The 19091-nt window shown below is 43.3% G+C and overlaps 2 protein-coding genes across 5 annotated transcripts in view; one reads left to right on the plus strand and one right to left on the minus strand.

The window, feature by feature from the left end:
• The window catches only part of LOC129857277 (intermediate conductance calcium-activated potassium channel protein 4-like), a 45424-nt gene extending 41659 nt beyond the window's left edge, over positions 1 to 3765 (plus strand). The window contains exon 9 of the mRNA XM_055925351.1: positions 1546 to 3765. Within this exon, the coding sequence (XP_055781326.1) occupies positions 1546 to 1549 (4 nt within the window). The 3' untranslated portion in view covers positions 1550 to 3765. The remainder of the gene's footprint in view (positions 1 to 1545) is intronic.
• On the minus strand, positions 3743 to 17759 carry LOC129857263 (zinc finger protein 836-like). 4 transcript variants are annotated; one of them, XM_055925321.1, is made up of 4 exons: positions 17201 to 17759; positions 16277 to 16394; positions 9659 to 9709; positions 3743 to 7658 (listed from the first exon to the last, which is right to left on the minus strand). In XM_055925321.1, exons 2-4 carry the CDS (start codon positions 16382 to 16384, stop codon positions 4026 to 4028), a joined length of 3792 nt encoding a protein of 1263 aa, XP_055781296.1. In that variant the 5' UTR covers positions 16385 to 16394; positions 17201 to 17759; the 3' UTR covers positions 3743 to 4025. The 4 variants fall into 4 exon arrangements, with proteins under 4 accessions (XP_055781296.1, XP_055781297.1, XP_055781299.1 ...); XM_055925322.1 differs by lacking the exon at positions 17201 to 17759 and adding an exon at positions 16526 to 17194; XM_055925324.1 differs by lacking the exon at positions 9659 to 9709 and having other exon boundaries at positions 17201 to 17758.
• Positions 17760 to 19091: the final 1332 nt, after the last annotated feature.

Here is a 19091-nt window from a genome sequence, read left to right on the forward strand (position 1 = left end):
AAAGTGCCACAAAGAGGGACATAGGCAAATTAGTTGCCCCAGAACAGAGCAGCACAGCTGGTCCTTAAATGTATACAGAGAGCTGACATCAATAACATACATGTCAATCTCTCGTGGCTCAAAGTAGAGGAGACATTGACTGCATCACTAGTACTACTTGTCTTTGTGCGAGGTATTGACATGATGAAAGCACCATGCAGTCTGTTCAAATGACTAGCACACAGCTCAGACACCCATGCATACCCCACAAGACATACCACCAGTGGTCTCTTCACAGTCCCCAAGTCCAGAACAGACACTGGTAAAGCCATGACTACATGGAACTCTATTCCACATCAAGTAACTCATGTAAGCAGTAAAAATCTGATTTGAAAAACAGATAAAACTACACCTTATGGAACAACCTGGACTGTAAAGAGATGCACACACAGGCACACACACTTTACACACACATACATTGTAATGTTGTTGTATTGTGGTATTATACATTTTGTAGTGGTGTAATAATGTGTTGTATGATGTAGTGTTTTATTTTTTGCGATGTAATCGCCTTAATCTTGTTTGGACCCCAAGAAGCCTAATAGGGATCCTTAATAAATACAAATACAGAACTCCTATCAGCTACAGCTAACACAACCACAACCGTTATAGGTAAGACAACCACAACCCAAACACAACCCTGAGATTAGACCATTTCACAACCTAAGCAGTTTTTACAGTAGGCCTTAAAGGTGCAACACGTAGGTTTTTTTTTATCTAATTTTTTCCAATGTAATTTCTTAATGTCCATAATATACAGTATCTGGTGCTAATTGTGGAATGATAGAGTTTCACAGTATTATTTATCCACCAGTTTTGTGATTGGCTGTGATATTCACCTATTTATTTCTCCAGCCAGAGCGGCATCTGTTGTCAAAGCTGTTCTGACTTTGTGGCTGGCTGTTATCTAGTGGAAATCGCTCTGTCATTTCCTGGTTGCATTTTCCATTTATGTGAAAAAACAAGCACTTAACAGCGTAAGGAATCATTGTACTAAATTGCTGTGAAATCGCTGAGAAATATATTTTCAACAACAACAAAAAATTATTGTTTTTACAGCTGTTACTTTCGGTTTTGGTCCACCAGCTTTAAACAGCTATAAAAACAATAGTTTTTTTTATTATTGAAAATATATTTCACAGCGTTTAGATGGTACAATGACTCCCTACACTATTCAGTGCTTGTTTTCTCACATAAACTGAAGTGTCAACTCGATAACACAGCCACAAAGTCAGAACAGCTTTCACAATGTGACAACAGATGCCGCTCCGGCAGTAGAAATCAATAGGCGAATATCATTGCCAATTACAACACTGCCGGATAAGTAATAGTGTGAAACACTATCATTTCACTATTAGTGCCAGAAATATTATGGACATTTTCTGACATTACAATGCAAAAATAAAATAAAAAATGTCTAGCACCTTTAACTTTCACAACAAAACTTGATATGAACATGCTTGAGAACAACCTGTACTGTAGATTCTAACTATTCTCTCTCTACAGGTGACTCGTGGCTGTGTGGTGGTGGTGGTTGGGTGAACCACACTCGCTGCAGGCCTTTCCCAAAGACTAAAGATGGATGCTACCAGCCTTCTGTAATTTCCATCAGACCGGGATGGGAATCCTCTTCCCCCCCAAAGCTGCATTTAACATTTGACCTGCGGCACCACTTGGACTACTGCCAGGACCAAGGCTGGCATCGTCTTCTGACCCAGCGACTGAATGGACCCTACACAACGACTCGTACTTGTAAAGACAAAAAAGAAAAAGGACTTAATTTTACTACAGCGGAGTCTGATATAGATGACTGGTGTATTTTTATCAGATGTGTTTAATGTACAAAGTATTGCATTAACAATCTCAATTAAGAACTCCAGTAACATGGCCTCTGGTTCTGTAGCTTGTGTCATCTCAGAGGGAGGGGCTCTATGGGTTCACCCACTGATGGCTCTGTAAAGTATGTCCCCTAACTCCTGCTATTAGTGTTACACGTTACATTGGAGGCCCCTAAACATAATGCCTGGTTCCTATGGAACAAGAGGTTTAAACAGCGTTTTTAAATGTGAGGGGAACTTCTTTGAATGCCACTCAGTATTGACAGCCTCCCTCAAAGCGTCTTTCAATTATACCTTTTTCCACAAGTAAAACACAATGGTTATTCCACACATTTTTCCTAACAGGAAGTATAAAGCGGTGACATCCTCAGAGGCACCAGTGTATGAGACAACTGCCTTATTACTAGAGAGAGCTGCTGGTCACTTTTAAAATACACATCTCTGTTCTCTAACTGTTATAATCCTCTCCATTTTGTTAGATTAGGAAATAAAACAATTTCTCTTCACACGGCCTCAGTCAGAGGGATAAACTGCTAGTCAGTTGCCATGTCTCAAGGGCTGCCCGGCCACCCACTCAAACACTCCCTAAGGTACTGTAACTAATCTAGACTGTTAAGGCCCGACATATATTGTTGTCTTAAGGATGATTGTATGGGGAAGCAGTCAGTTTACATAGTTAAGCTGTTCTCATAAAGATCAAGAGACAAGTAGCATAGCCTAATAAAGTACGCAAGCTGATATTTATTGGGATGACTCATGTACTGGAGGCAGCTCTGCAGAGTGGTCACTAGCTGGCACAGCCACAGTCACAATCTGCTTTGAAACATAACCACACTGCTAAACATAATGCCTAACCAAATTTTTGTTTTCATTAATTTTTACAATATAGACAATTTTGACTTGCAGCTGGCCTATCTAGCGGAAACCGCTCAGTTCTGCCTCCAGGGCAAGACTCACGACAATAAACGTCAACCTGCATAAAGTACATGGAGACATTACTCACTGTTATTCTAATTCTGATGTGACAGCTCCCTCCAGAGGATATGTACATGCATGACAATCACACACCAAGTCAAAGACATGAATGAATGTCAAACGACGTCATATTCTTGGGTCTCTGTGGCAGCCTATGGGTAATACATCATCAGTCTAAATAGTTTTGAAATCTTTTACCAAACAATACTTGTGTGACATGGATTGTTTTTGGACTAGTAACAGCCAAATTATACTTAGCACACAGGTAGGATTAAAAGTGGCCAGTCTTTAAATGAGGGTGCATTTTTAGAACACAGCTCTCAATACATGTTGCACTCAAGTGTGAATGGGGAAATATGGGTCAGTGTCACAGCATTGTCTTATTTGCATAATTTATGTCATTCACTTTGTGAATCCACAAATTGTACCCGTTCTCCAGCCCCAATGGTAAGGCTGGTAATCTGGGGCATTACTAAATCAAGCACCTTGTGAGGACAACTATTCCCATGGTTGTATTTAAACTGGACGTCTGCATTTTCATTAACTGGAGTTAAGATATGTAATTCTTTAAAAAATATATTTTGTTTTTTTAACATGAGGATCACATGTACAGGTAATATTGTGAAATCGGCTTACAAAAGGATAGATTCTGCAAAAACGATGTGAAGTGAAACGTTTACAGGTTCTTTTGCACATGATAAAACCATGCATTGGAATTAAAAGCCATTGGTGAATGGAAGTTTTTGAATGAGTATTGTTTTACCAGCTAAATCATAACCTACTTATAATATTAACGATAATAATATTGCCATCTCATGGAACCGAATTATTGATAATGCTTTAGTCTTCTAATGTACAAATAACCTATGACCTGTTAAAGACAACTCAAGTCAAATATATAATTTTAATATGATTGTATTTTTGGTCTTTTGGTGAAAACAGAATGTTTTAGTGGAAGTGAAAACACATTTTAAACCAATACATACATAGATTATTTCATAAGGAATCATCTTTCATTCACAGTGAAAAAAGTCAAACAAGTCCACAAACTGCATTGTCCTCCTCTACCCCTAAGCATAGTAAATGATAGGCTTGCCTGCCTGTGTGAGCCATGGAAAAACCACTGCTTTGAAAAGGACCTAGACAGGGCCCTGCTGTGGGCCCATTTCAGTGTTAAGTCCTTTGGGTGTTTTTCAGTTTGTGCCAGAGAAAAGCAGCAGGCCTACAAAACATCTGCCCACAGTGACAGGAGAAGGGTATCCGGCACTCTTTCCTCAGCTTCAAAGTTATGCTGTCACCTGGACATCTAGTTGTGCTGGAAGCTCCAACCATGTGCTGTGCGAGGCACTTTGCCCCGTCAAAGGTCTCCCCGCAGGCAGTGCATATGTAGCGGGTGGCCTGGGCGTGCTGGAGGTAGTGACGCAGGAGATGCAACCGCCGCAGGAACGACCTACCACAGTGGCAGCGGTACCGCCGGGAGCCCCGGTGGAGGTAGCGGTGCTTCACACTGAGCGAGGGCTGCTGCGAGACAGCGCCGCACTGGCGGCAGGTGTAGGTGCCCTTGGAGCGCCAGCTCATCTTCATGCGTTTCTCCAGGGCCAGCTCCTTACTTCTATTCACAAACATACACATGATGCTTAGAGGGGCTGGGGCAAAGGCAAGGGTAAGGGGGGAAGACTGAGCTTGAGGGGGGGTAGGGACAGGTGAGAGGCGGATCAAGGTGATTTTCCCCGGGGCAGAGGCTGAGACAGGTCTAGGGGATGGAGTGGTGGGTGATCTGATAGGGTCCATGGCTAGGGTAGTGGGCCTGGGTGTCTGCTGTTGGACAGATTTTGCCTGATGGATAGTCTGTTGCAGAAGGTTAGAGAACTGCCCAAGGGGCTTTGCTGTGTTAGTCTGCATGGGTGCTGTGACCTGCGGTTTGGGAGGGTTGGTCTGTGGGGCCACTGGGACCAGCCTGGCCATTTTCCCTGGACCACCACCAGTGTTGTCAAAGAGCAAGGTGGCCACCACAGGAACAGCTGGCTGGGAAGAGGAGGTGGTAGACAGCATTACTCTAGGCAGAGACACAGGAGACTGTCCAGCAGGTGTTAGCTGGCCAACTGGACTGGGGCCCTGATCAGCCACAGGGACTGGGGCCAGTCGTTTCAGCTCCTTATTGCCACTACTGTAACACATCAGGGTGGAGCTACTGGGGCTCTGCCGGCCTGAGGTGGTAGAGATAGCCATGGGTACGAAGGAGAAAGTCGTAGTGGAGGACCCACCAGCTTGGGTGACCAGCTTGTCAGCGTGAGCCAAAACAATATGGTCCACCAGACTGCCCTCAGTAAGAAAGTAAGCTTTACACATAACGCATTGGATGCCCTTCTGCTTATTGCAGTACTTCATGTGATGTTCCAGACTAGTGAAGGGCCCTCTGCCGCAATGGACACAGGCACCTTTGTCAGGCGTCTCTGTGACTGGGCTCTGAACTCGGGATTTGGTACTGTGATAGGAAATCATATGGTTGGCCAGGACATCACTAGGAAAGAAAAACTTGCACACAGAACATTGGATGCACTTCCTCTCAGAGCAGGTCTTCATGTGGTTGTCCAGATTAGTGAATGGCCCCTTGCCACAATGGTCACAGGTACCTTTGTCAGGGGTCTCTGATGGGATACTGTGAACGAGAACCTTATGGTCGGCCAGGGCTGTCTCTGTAGGAAAGAAAACGTTGCAAACAAAGCATTTGAAGCCCTTCTTCCCAGAGCAGGTCCTCAAGTGGATATCCAGACTAGTGAATGGACCTCTGCCACAATGGAGACAGGTACCTTCAGGGGTCTCTGAGTCTCTGTTCTGGACTTGGTATGGGATGCTCTGGACTTGGTATGGGGTTCTATGGACATGGTATGGGGTGCTGTGATAGCAAACCATATGATCAGCCAGGACCGATTCAGTAGGGAAAAAAACATTGCACACAGAGCATTTTAAGCCCTTCTGCTTAGAGCAGGTCCTCATGTGGATGTCCAGACTAGTGAATGGTCCACTGCCGCAATAAACACAGACACCTTGGTCAGAGGTCTTTGATGTGGCACTGTGATATTGAAGATTATGGTCCACCAGGAATTTCTCAGAAGGAAATTGGACTTTGCACTCAGAGCATTGTAAGGACCAATCCCTAGAGCAGCTCCTCAAATGGAAGTCCATATCTGTGAATGGCCCTCTGCCGCAAACAGCACACATAGTGGAAAGCTGTCCGTGAACTGAAACGTTATGGTTCTGCAGGGCCTTCCTATTATGGAAGAGTACTCTGCACTCAGTGCATGTAAGACCTTTCCAACTGCAGCTTCTCAAATGAACGTCCATATTAGTGAATGGCCCTGTTCCACAATGGATACACGTAGTGGGATCAGGAACATGTGGGGCGGATGTGTCTTTTTTGGGACAGTTGTGGTTTTTGTAGATGGCCAGATCGGGGAAGACCTGACGGCAGAACTCACAGGTGTACATTTGGCCCGATATGGCTTCAGAGTGAGTCTGAACCTCATGGTCCAACATGGCCATCTCGGTAGGGAAGACGGCTTGGCATAAAGAGCATTGAAAGTCCTTCATATTGCAGGTCTTCACATGAAAGTCCATATTATGATACGGTCCTTTGGTGCAATAGATGCAATAATAAGGCTTGACCTGGGACAACTTGGTCTGGGGCCGCTTAGTCCAGGATGGCCGGGTCTTGGCTTTCCGTGTGCGTACAGGAGTGTAAGAAGACCCACTGGATTCCCCAGTGCTGCTGGACCCCGAGTCAGAATCTGATAACTCTTCTGGGTCAAATTCTGACTCCCGCTCAGACGAGGAGGGCTCACCATCTTGGTCAATCAGTATCTCAGCATCCTCATCCTCTTTTTCGCTCCGGATGTCATACTTCCTATCCTCCCCCTGTTTACTTTTCATTTCCTCCTCCTCTTCTTCACTCAGCCTGATGTCCTCCTCATCTATATCCGTTTCTCCGCTGCTCTCTGTTAACCTGTCGTTGTCTGTTCCTCCTGCACTCTCAGTGTCTTCGCTATGTTCACTCCCCTCTCCATCGCTCATCCCCTCATCCCACTGGAGGGGGGCGCCATCAACCTCAACCCCTCTCTCCAGTTTGACACGGATCCTCAGTGAGGGAGTCAGAATGGAGGGGCCTAGGGTCAGAGTGGAAGGGTCTGGTTTGACATCTTCCTCCAGCCTATGTCTTGTCTTTGTCATTCTCCCATTGCTTTCCATGCTATACGTATGGTCTAGGGTCACTGCTGAAGGTAAAGTACACTGTGCATTTAAATTCTCCTCACTGCCATCATTTGAGTAGTCCTCATGTTTGAGGGCCAAGGCTGAAGGTAGAGTATACTGTCCCTTTAAAGTCTCTTCACTGCTATTCAAGCCATTATTTGAGATGTCCCCAAGGGGTGTATTTAACAACTCGGTGAACAAGTGTATTCCTATGTGCTTGTTGAGATCCCACAAGTTGCTGAAATGCAGCTGGCAGTTGCTGCAATGGAGGACTGAGTTTGGGTGTGCGTTGACTAGGTGCATAGCCAGTGATACTGTGCGACTGAAAGTCACTTGACATATGTTGCAGGACGTTGAGACCTTGGACCTGTGGCTCTCAAAGTGTTCGATCAACTCCTGGCCAGACTTGAATTGCACGCCACATTCCCAGCACTTTCCCCCCAGCTCCATGGAATGCATGCCGTAAGCAGAGATGCTGTCCCCTGACAGTTCACAGTCATCGTCACTCGAGTCCTCTGGAATGGAGAACGGGCGTGGCACAGAAAACCTGGGGATCTCCTGCAATTCACAGCAAAATTACATATTAGAGACAAAGTGAGTAAATTAATCAATCAATAGTTTACAAAGTGATGACTATTGACTGACCACAAATATATTATTGTTTGCCAATTGCTTACATATGAGGCAGACACTGGTGAACGTCAATAAATAGAGCCTTGGAAACAGTCTACAGAAAGATACAGCCAAAGCTAAAGCATATTCAAAGCCTAAAAGCCAGAGTAGTTTTTCTTAATCAATTTATTAAAAGGATATGTTCTGTATTTTGGATGTAAATGGCATTTTATTGAAGTATGCAGACACTGAGATTTCACTTGTTTTTGAGAAACTTACTCCACCAGCAATACACATGACATTCTGTCATTCCGAACTTTAAATCACACCTTTATCAAATCAAACATTATTTGTCACAATCGCCGAATACAACAATGTAAATAGGCCATTTGATTAATTGTTCAGCAGTCTTATGGCTTGGGGGTAGAAGCTGTTGAGGAGCCTTTTGGTTCTAGACTTGGAACTCCGGAACCGCTTGCCGTGCGGTAGCAGAGAAAACAGTCTATAACTTGGGTGACTGGAGTCTCTGACAATTTTATGGGCTTTCCCCTGACACCGCCTATTATATAGGTCCTGGATGGCAGGAAACTTGGCCCCAGTGATGTACTGGGCCATACGCACTACCCTCTGTAGCGCCTTACGGTCAGATGCCGAGCAATTGCCATACCAGGCGGTGATGCACCCGGTCAGAATGCTCTCGATGGTGCATCTGTTGAACCTTTTGAAGATCTGGGGACCCATGCGAAATCTTTTCAGTCTCCTGAGGGGGGAAATGTTTTGTTGTGCCCTCTTCACAACTGTCTTGGTATGTTTGGACCATGATAGTTCGTTGGTGATGTGGACACCACCAAGGAAATTGAAACTCTTGACCCGCACCACTACAACCCCGTTGATGTTAATGGGGGCCTGTTCGGCACGCCTTTTCCTGTATGTAGTCCATGATCATCTCTTTTGTCTTGCTCACACTGAGGGAGAGGTTCTCTGACCTCCCCCCTATAGGCCGTCTCATCGTTGTCGGTGATTAGGCTTACCACTGTTGTGTCGTCTGCAAACGTAATGATGGTGTTGGAGTCGTGTTTGGCCACGCAGTCGTGGGTGAACAGGGAGTACAGGAGTGGACTAAGTACACACCCCGGAGGGGCCCCAGTGTTGAGGATCAGCGTGGAAGATGTGTTGTTGCCTACCCTTACCACCTGGGGTCATAAAGTCCAGGATCCAGTTGCAGAGGGAGGTGTTTAGTCCCAGGGTCCTTAGCTTAGTGATGAGCTTCGTGGGCACTATGGTGTTGAATGCTAAGCTGTAGTCAATGAACAGCATTCTCACATAGGTGTTCCTTTTGTCCAGGTGGGAAAGGGCCGTGTGGCGTGCGATTGAGATTGCGTCATCTGTGGATCTGTTGGGGCGCTATGCAAATTGGAGTGGGTCCAGGGAGGATGCTGTTGATGTGAGCCATGACCAGTCTTTCAAAGCACTTCATGGCTACCAACGTTTCGTGCGACTCGAGCAGTTTCCCCTATCCATCTGTGCCACTTCTCCATGTAGCCTGCACATACGCACACGGAAAAGTATCATGGATTACACGGAGAAGTATCACTTGAGTCACACAAAATGGAATATAACGGTGCGGATAAAGTTTGGATCACACAATTTCATGTGTACAATATCTAAAGACCTGAACCACTATAATGAGAGAGTTGCTGTTTCTAAAAATATGTACTGAGTGTTTTTGGAGCCTTTGTTCACGTTTTATAATGCCCTTGTAACTGCTAAACGAGTATGAGGAAGTATATCGCTGTTGGGGTACACTTCCCAAAAACAAGTGAAATCGCAAAAAAAGTGTCTGGGTACTTCAATAACAGGCCATTTACATCCAAAATACAGATTTATTTCAAAAGAGTGAACGTCTCCTTTAATAGTCTACATAGAGGGAAACATTTCAAAAGTACCAAGTGTACAGGAGTAGAAATAAAGTTGGGATTTTCAGAGTGTTCCCTGTCCTGCAGAGGAGAAAAGAGAAAGAAAAAATAACAAGGCAGCCAATGGAGAGGGCATTGAGAGAGGAAAGAGATAAGTATAGATAGGGATACATTCAAGAGGGATACAGAGCCAATTCCATTTCCATGCCAGACTGAATTGACCGAAAGGGAATTTGGTTTAAAAATTTAAATAATGAAAACTTCATCCAACTAATTATTATTAACCAGAAGCTAGCCAGTTTACTGGCTAACGTTAGTATTCAGCTCACCACGGTTTGTGGTCATCAGCTATCCTTTAGCTCGAAAAGCTATTGCCAGTTTTGTACAACGCGACTCAGACCAGAACATACCGGACCTATTTTTCTCTCCATATCCCCGAATTTCAACCGCAAGCTCTGGACATTTACACTTGGATCTCGCAGCTAGATAGCTAGTATCCGTGTGATTATTGGCTTACGTCGATCCCGGAGCAAACATCAATTATTCCGGAGCTAGCCAGCTGAAGAGTTTCATCAGCCACTCCTGGGCTACAATCACCTATCCGGACCCGTTTTACTGCCGATGCGGAGCCCCACCGGGCTTTCACGACTGGACTACCGACGTTATCTGCCCGAGGGAGTTATCCAACTGGCCCCTCCATCACGACGTTACCTGGATGCCCATCTGCGGCCCGCTAATCGTTAGCTGTCTTATCGGCTGCTATCTGAATAGGTCTATCGGACAATTTTTCTTGGGTCACTATAACTATATCTATTTTGCCAACTGGATTGATTCCCCTCTACCACACGGAACCCCACTAATATATCGTCGGAAACACACGAGGTGGCTAAAAACAGACCTCCATCCTATACTAGCTTGCTACCGATGGCCCGGCTAGCTGTCTGAATCACCGTTACCCCAACCAGCCTCACTACTCACTGGACCCTTATGATCACTCGACTAAGCATGCCTGTCCTTAATGTCAATATGCCTTGTCCATTGCTGTTCTGGTTAGTGTTAATTGGCTTATTTCACTGTAGAGCCTCTAGCCCTGCTCATTATACCGTATCCAACCTTTCAGTTCCACCACCCACACATGCAATGACATCACCTGGTTTCAATGATGTTTCTAGAGACAATATCTCTCTCATCATCACTCAATACCTAGGTTTACCTCCACTGTATTCACATCCTACCATACCTTTGTCTGTACATTATACCTTGAAGCTATTTTATCGCCCTCAGAAACCTCCTTTTACTCTCTGTTCCAGACGTTCTAGACGACCAATTCTCATAGCTTTTATCCATACCCTTATCCTACTCCTCCTCTGTTCCTCTGGTGATGTAGAGGTGAATCCAGGCCGTGCAGTGCCTAGCTCCACTCCTATTCCCCAGGCGCTCTCTTTTGATGATTTCTGTAACCGTAAAAGCCTTGGTTTCATGCATGTTAACATTAGAAGCCTCCTCCCTAACTTCTACTTCATCACAATCCCGGATCCGGGAGCACCCCCATCAGTAAAAAAGCTGACTAGCATAGCCTAGCATTGCGTCACAAGTAAATACTAGCATCTAAATATCATTAAATCACAAGTCCAAGACACCAGATGAAAGATACACATCTTGTGAATCCAGCCATCATTTCAGATTTTTTTAAATGTTTTACAGGGAAGACACAATATGTAAATCTATTAGCTAACCACGATAGCAAAAGACACAACTTTTTTTCCCCACCATTTTTTTCCTGCATAGGTAGCTATCACAATTTCGACCAAATAAAGATATAAATAGCCACTAACCAAGAAACAACTTCATCAGATGACAGTCTGATAGCATATTTATTGTATAGCATATGTTTTGTTAGAAAAATGTGCATATTTCAGGTATAAATCATAGTTTACCATTGCAGCCACCATCACAACTCTCACCAAAGCAACTAGAATAACTACAGAGACCATCGTGTATTACCTAAATACTCATCATAAAACATTTCTGAAAAATACACAGCGTACAGCAAATGAAAGACAAAGATCTTGTGAATCCAGCCAATATTTCAGATTTCTTAAGTGTTTTACAGCGAAAACACAATATAGCATTATATTAGCTTACTACAATAGCCAACCACACAACAGCATTGATTCAGGCCAACAATAGCGATAACGAATAAACCAGCAAAAGATATAAATTTTTTCACTAACCTTCTCAAACTTCTTCAGATGACAGTCTTATAACATCATATTACACAATACATAGAGAGTTTGTTCGAAAATGTGCATATTTAGCGGCACAAATCGTGGTTATACAATGAGAAAAGTAGCCAAGCTGCCAACAATATGTCGGGAGAAATCTTGGGAGAGGCACCTAATCTAATCAGTAACTAATCCTAATCTTGACTAAAAAATACAAGTTGGACAGCAAATGAAAGATACATTAGTTCTTAATGCAATCGCTGTGTTAGATTTTTAAAATTAACGTTACTACGACATACAGCGTGCGTTAAAGCGAGACCGCACCGAGATTAATGGCGGAATATGAGTTTAACATTTTTCAACAGAACAACGAATTAACATCATAAATAGTTCTTACTTTTTGATGAGCTCCCATCAGAATCTTGGGCAAGTGATCCTTTTTCCAAAATAATAGTTGCTCGGTTGTAGATTGTCGTCTTCAACATTGGAATTAGCAGTAAACATTAGCCATGTGGCAAAGACGTGTCCAACTCACTAAAACGCAGCACTAATAAATATCCGAAAATCGCAATATACTGATATAAACTGATATAACTCGGTTTAAAATAACAACATTATGATGTCTTTAACACCTTATCGAATAAAAACAGAGCCGGATATATCTAAGGGCTATAACGGGAGCTTTCTAGAACGACATCCAGAGGTCCTTTTTGCGTCATGGCGAAGAGAAGAAAGGATGGACCCCACGTTGCCAGCCCATTTATAAGCTCTCAGATCTGCCTAGCAACACCATTTTAATTCTCACTATTCGCTGACATCCAGGGGAAGGTGTATGCAGTGCATCTCAACCAATAGAAGACAGGCAAATTAATAAAGGGACCTCAGAACAGCCTGCAGATTTCAGCACTCACATCCTCATAGGAAAATTGCTCTAACTCCAGTTCTGTTTTACTCACAGATATAATTCAAACGGTTTTAGAAACTATAGAGTGTTTTCTATCCAATAGTAATTGGATAATAATATTGGATAATAATATGCATATTGTACGAGCAAGAATTGAGTACGAGGCAGTTTAATTTGGGAACGAAATTATTACAAAGTGCCAACAGCACCCCCTATTGAGAAAAGGAACGTTTGAAACGTTTGTTTTATTCACTGCTTTAGCACACTCTGCCAACCCGGATGTTCTAACCGTGCCTGAATCACCAAAAATTCTGAAATCTCCATTCCTAACTACAACATTTTCAGACAAGATAGAACGGCCAAAGGGGGCGGTGTTGTAATCTACTGCAAAGATAGCCTGCAGAGTTCTGTCCTACTATCCAGGTCTGTACCCAAGCAATTTTAACTTCTACTTTTAAAAATCCACCTCTCTAAAAACAAGTCTCTCACCGTTGCCGCCTGCTATAGACCACCCTCTGCCCCCAGCTGTGCTCTGGACACCATATGTGAACTGATTGCCCCCCATCTATCTTCAGAGCTCGTGCTGCTAGGCGACCTAAACTGGAACATGCTTAATACCCCAGCCATCCTACAATCTAAGCTTGATGCCCTCAATCTCATACAAATTATCAATGAACCTACCAGGTACCACCCCAAAGCCGTAAACACGGGCAACCTCATAGATATCATCCTAACCAACTTGCCTTCTAAATACACCTCTGCTGTTTTCAACCAAGATCTCAGCGATCACTGCCTCATTGCCTGCATCCGTAATGGGTCAGCGGCCAAACGACCTCCACTCATCACTGTCAAAAGCTACCTGAAACACTTCAGCGAGCAGGCCTTTCTAATCGACCTGGCCGGGGTATCCTGGAAGGATATTGATCTCATCCCGTCAGTAGAGGAAGCCTGTTTTTTTTTTTTTTTTTTTAAATGTATTCCTCACTATCTTAAATAAGCATGCCCCATTCAAGAAATTTAGAACCAGGAACAGATATAGCTCTTGGTTCTCTCCAGACCTGACTGCCCTTAACCAACACAAAAACATCCTATGGCGTTCTGCATTAGCATCGAACAGCCCCCGTGATTTGAAACTTTTTAGGGAAGCTAGAAACCAATATACACAGGCAGTTAGAAAAGCCAAGGCTAGCTTTTTCAAGCAGAAATTTGCTTCCTGCAACACAAACTCAAAAAAGTTCTGGGACACTGTAAAGTCCATGGAGAATAAGAGCACCTCCTCCCAGCTGCCCACTGCGCTGAGTACAGGAAACACTGTCACCACCGATAAATCCACTATGATTGAGAATTTCAAAGAGCATTTTCTATGGCTGGCCATGCTTTCCACCTGGCTACCTCTACCCCGGTCAACAGCACTGCACCCCCCACAGCAACTCGCCCAAGCCTTCCCCATTTCTCCTTCTCCCAAATCCAGTCAGCCGATGTTCTGAAAGAGCTGCAAAATCTGGACCCCTACAAATCAGCCGGGCTAGACAATCTGGACCCATTCTTTCTAAAAATGATCTGCCAAAATTGTTGCAACCCCTATTACTAGCCTGTTCAACCTCTCTTTCGTGTCATCTGAGATTCCCAAAGATTGGAAAGCAGCTGCGGGACACTCTTGACACAAACGGCTACAGACCTATATCTATCCTACCCTGCCTTTCTAAGGTCTTCGAAAGCCAAGTCAACAAACAGATTACCGACCATTTCGAATCCCACCATACCTTCTCCGCTATGCAATCTGGTTTCAGAGCTGGTCATGGGTGCACCTCAGCCACGCTCAAGGTCCTAAACGATATCCTAACCGCCATCGATAAGAAACAATACTGTGCAGCCGTATTCACTGACCTGACCAAGGCTTTCGACTCTGTCAATCACCACATCCTCATCGGCAGACTCGATAGCCTTGGTTTCTCAAATGATTGCCTCGCCTGGTTCACCAACTACTTCTCTGATAGAGTTCAGTGTGTCTAATCGGAGGGCCTGTTGTCTGGACCTCTGGCAGTCTCTATGGGGGTGCCACAGTGTTCAATTCTTGGACCGACTCTCTTCTCTGTATACATCAATGATCATACATCAATGTATACATCTTGCTGCTGGTGAGTCTCTGATCCACCTCTACGCAGACGACACCATTCTGTATACTTCTGGCGCTTCTTTGGACACTTTGTTAACATCCCTCCAGACGAGCTTCAATGGCATACAACTCTCCTTCCGTGGCCTCCAATTGCTCTTAAATACAAGTAAAACTAAATACATGCTCTTCAACTGATCGCTACCTGCACCTGCCCGCCCGTCCAACATCACTACTCTGGGCGGTTCTGACTTAGAATATGTGGACAACTACAAATACCTAGGTGTCTGGTTAGACTGTAAAATCTCATTCCAGACTCACATAAAACATCTCCAATCCAAAGTTAAATCTAGAATTGGCTTCCTATTTCGCAACAAAGCATCCTTCACTCATGCTGCCAAACATACCCTTATAAAACTGACCATCCTACCGATCCTCGACTTTGGCGATGTCATTTACAAAATAGCCTCCAATACCCTACTCAATAAATTGGATGCAGTCTATCACAGTGCCATCTGATGTCACCAAAGCCCCATATACTACCCACCACTGCGACCTGTACACTCTCGTTGGCTAGCCCTCGCTTCACACTCGTCGCCAAACCCACTGGCTCCAGGTCATCTACAAGACCCTGCTAGGTAAAGTCCCCCCTTATCTCAGCTCGCTGGTCACCATAGCAGCACCCACTTGTAGCACGCGCTCCAGCAGATATATCTCTCTGGTCATCCCCAAAACCAATTCTTCCTTTGGCCGCCTTTCCTTCCAGTTCTCTGCTGCCAATGACTGGAACGAACTACAAAAATCTCTGAAACTGGAAACACTTATCTCCCTCACTAGCTTTAAGCACCAGCTGTCAGAGCAGCTCACAGATTACTGCACCTGTACATAGCCCATCTATAATTTAGCCCAAACAACTACCCCCCCTACTGTATTTATTTTTCTCCTTTGCACCCCATTATTTCTATCTCTACTTTGCACATTCTTCCACGCGAATCTACCATTCCAGTGTTTTACTTACTATATTGTATTTACTTCGCCACCATGGCCTTTTTTTGCCTTCACCTCCCTTATCTCACCTCATTTGCTCACATTGTATATAGACTTATTTTTCTACTGTATTATTGACTGTATGTTTGTTTTACTCCATGTGTAACTCTGTGTTGTTGTATGTGCCGAACTGCTTTGCTTTATCTTGGCCAGGTCACAATTGTAAATGAGAACTTGTTCTCAACTTGCCTATCTGGTTAAATAAAGGTTAAATATTTTATTTTATTATCTAAATTGACAGCTTTCAAAATGATATGTACTCTCTCGCTGTACATAATTTGGGATGGATGACATACCACTGTGAACACTGATAGGATATCATTGATAACTAACGTCTCTGGCCTGTATCAACAACTCACCGGTGGACTCTGCTTCTGGGCTTTGTTCACATCCTCCAGTAGCTCCACCTCTGCCCCCACGGTCTCCTGAATCACTATGTCTTCAGCAGCCATCTCCATAGCAACCATATACTGGCTCCTTACATTTTGAGTGACACAAAGTAAGCAAAGAGAAATCCACACTGACAGACACACAGATGATATAGTGACATGGATTAAGTCAGAATAACTTGATACTACTGCATTACCACAGATAGAAGGGTTAGTTACCAGTATCTTTGGTACTACTGTGATAGTTCAACTCCCAAAGGCAAAATATTAGTACTAATGTCAGTTTCTGCAAAACGTTGCTAATATTGACAAAGCAGGTTGCTAACTTCCATTATATTGTACAGCTAACCACTAACGTTACTAGCTACTTGGTACTGTCGCCTTATCCTCTCTGCTGGTACTAACGTTGCCGTTAGCTGGGCTACGCAGATTGCTACTTCACAAGTTATCATCAATTGCTTTTATTCAGACAACCTAGGGTGTCATCACTAGTCCAAACAATTGCAAATTGGACAAATTCAGGTAAATCCCACCCCGTTTCGTTTGCTTCCGTTTTGCAACAGAATAGCGTCAAGAATACACCCCTAACTAGATATGAGACAACAAGTTATTCCAATAATGTACTCTAGACTATACAGGTGTGTAGCTACATCGCTCACTAATGTACAAGTTAATTCTCAAATGTGAGGATGACGTAACAATTTCTCTCCAAAGCAATGACGCTCTCAACGTTGTTGTTGTCAATAGAGAGAGCGCGTTCCCCCATTCGATAATGTCGTTGGTGTGGTGCACGTGCGAAATTGACGTTGATTCATTCATTTTTTGACTTACATTACCTAGCTAATACCTACTACGAATTGTACATAACTATAGCAGTATTTGGAAAAACATTACCTTTTAAGTTCTTTTTAAAACGTTAATATTCCCTGCTTTGCCTTCCATCATTTATTCTCTATTTCCTGTTTTAACAGGAATGGGTGGAGCCAGTGTGAAACCTACAGCTCCCAGTATGCACCAGTGGCCATCTTTCTAAACGCTATACTACATCTCCCAGTATTCATATTTTATTTAAACGAATTACACACATTTGCAAAAAACGAACAAATAAACAAACACATTCATAATTAGGCTACACATATTTATATTGCAAGTTGAAAAACTGCTGTAGAAACTACACACTGTACCTTTGTTTACCATACTGTAACCTCTGTCCATAAGGGCATACAATAATTGATGATTTAAATGTGATGCCAAGTGTTGATGCCATTTAAACTAATTATATTATTAGGACTATTTTATTAGCTAAGTGAGGAATTTAAATTAGTAACAATAGGACTATATTGTTGTTAAGTAGCTAAATTACTATTTTTAGGTTATGTGTAGGACACTTATCTTCTCTACAATCTAATGACAATAACATAGTCATAAAACCTTTCTGCACTAGATCATGATATCATACCATATAGGCCTACAAAAATGCACGTAGTTCTATTTGATTATTATTTCTTCAGTTTTGCATCACTAGCTAGGTTTCCAGCCACCAATTGTGCAAGTTCTCCCACTAAAAAGATGAGAGAGGCCTGTAATTTTCATCATAGGTACACTTCAATTATGACAGACAAAATGAGAAAAGAAAATCCAGAAAATCACATTGTAGGATTTTTAATGAATTTATTTGCAAATGATGGTGGAAAATAAGTATTTGGTCACCTACAAACAAGCAAGATTTCTGGCTCTCACAGACCTGTAACTTCTTCTTTAAGAGGCTCCTCTGTCCTCCACTCGTTACCTGTATTAATGGCACCTGTTAGAACTTGTTATCCGTATAAAAGACACCTGTCCACAACCTCAAACAGTCACACTCCAAACTCCACTATGGCCAAGACCAAAGAGCTGTCAAAGAACACCAGAAACAAAATTGTAGATCTGCACCAGGCTGGGAAGACTGAATCTGCAATAGGTAAGCAGCTTGGTTTGATGAAATCAACTGTGGGAGCAATTATTAGGAAATGGAAGACATACAAGACCACTGATAATCTCCCTCGATCTGGGGCTCCACGCAAGATCTCACCCCGTGGGGTCAAAATTATCACAAGAACGGTGAGCAAAAATCCCAGAACCACACGGGGGGACCTAGTGAATGACCTGCAGAGAGCTGGGACCAAAGTAACAAAGCCTACCATCAGCAAGGGCATTGAAGATGAAACGTGGCTGGGTCTTTCAGCATGACAATGATCCCAAACACACCGCCGGGAAACGAAGGAGTGGCTTCATAAGAAGCATTTCAAGGTCCTGGAGTGGCCTAGCCAGTGTCCAGATCTCAACCCCATAGAAAATCTTTGGAGGGAGTTAAAAGTCCGTGTTGCCCAGCAACAGCCCCAAAACATCACTGCTCTAGAGGAGATTTGCATGGAGGAATGGGCCAAAATACCAGCAACAGTGTGTGTGAACCTTGTGAAGACTTACAGAAAACGTTTGACCTCTGTCATTGCCAACAAAGGGTATATAACAAAGTATTGAGAAACTTTTGTTATTGACCAAATACTTATTTTCCACCATCATTTGCAAATAAATAAATTAAAAATCCTACAATGTGATTTTCTGGATTTTTTACTTCTCATTTTGTCTGTCATAGTTGAAGTGTACCTATGATGAAAATTACAGGCCTCTCATCTTTTTAAGTGGAAAAACTTGCACAATTGGTGGCTAAATACTTTTTTGCCCCACTATATATATATATACTCTATATATATATACACTCCTTCGAGGAGGTTTCGCATATATA

Source organism: Salvelinus fontinalis, chromosome 6 (genome assembly GCF_029448725.1).
Source record: "Salvelinus fontinalis isolate EN_2023a chromosome 6, ASM2944872v1, whole genome shotgun sequence".
NCBI lineage: Eukaryota > Metazoa > Chordata > Actinopteri > Salmoniformes > Salmonidae > Salvelinus > Salvelinus fontinalis.

Coding starts and splice junctions, on each gene's coding strand:
- LOC129857263 (XM_055925321.1), bottom strand. CDS start 16,384: ATGGTTGCTATGGAGATGGCTGCTGAAGACATAGTGATTCAGGAGACC. Junction 9,710..16,276: donor CCCAGAAGCAGAGTCCACCG/GTGAGTTGTTGA, acceptor TCTCCTCTGCAG/GACAGGGAACACTCTGAAAA. Junction 7,659..9,658: donor TTTCTACTCCTGTACACTTG/GTACTTTTGAAA, acceptor TGTGAATTGCAG/GAGATCCCCAGGTTTTCTGT.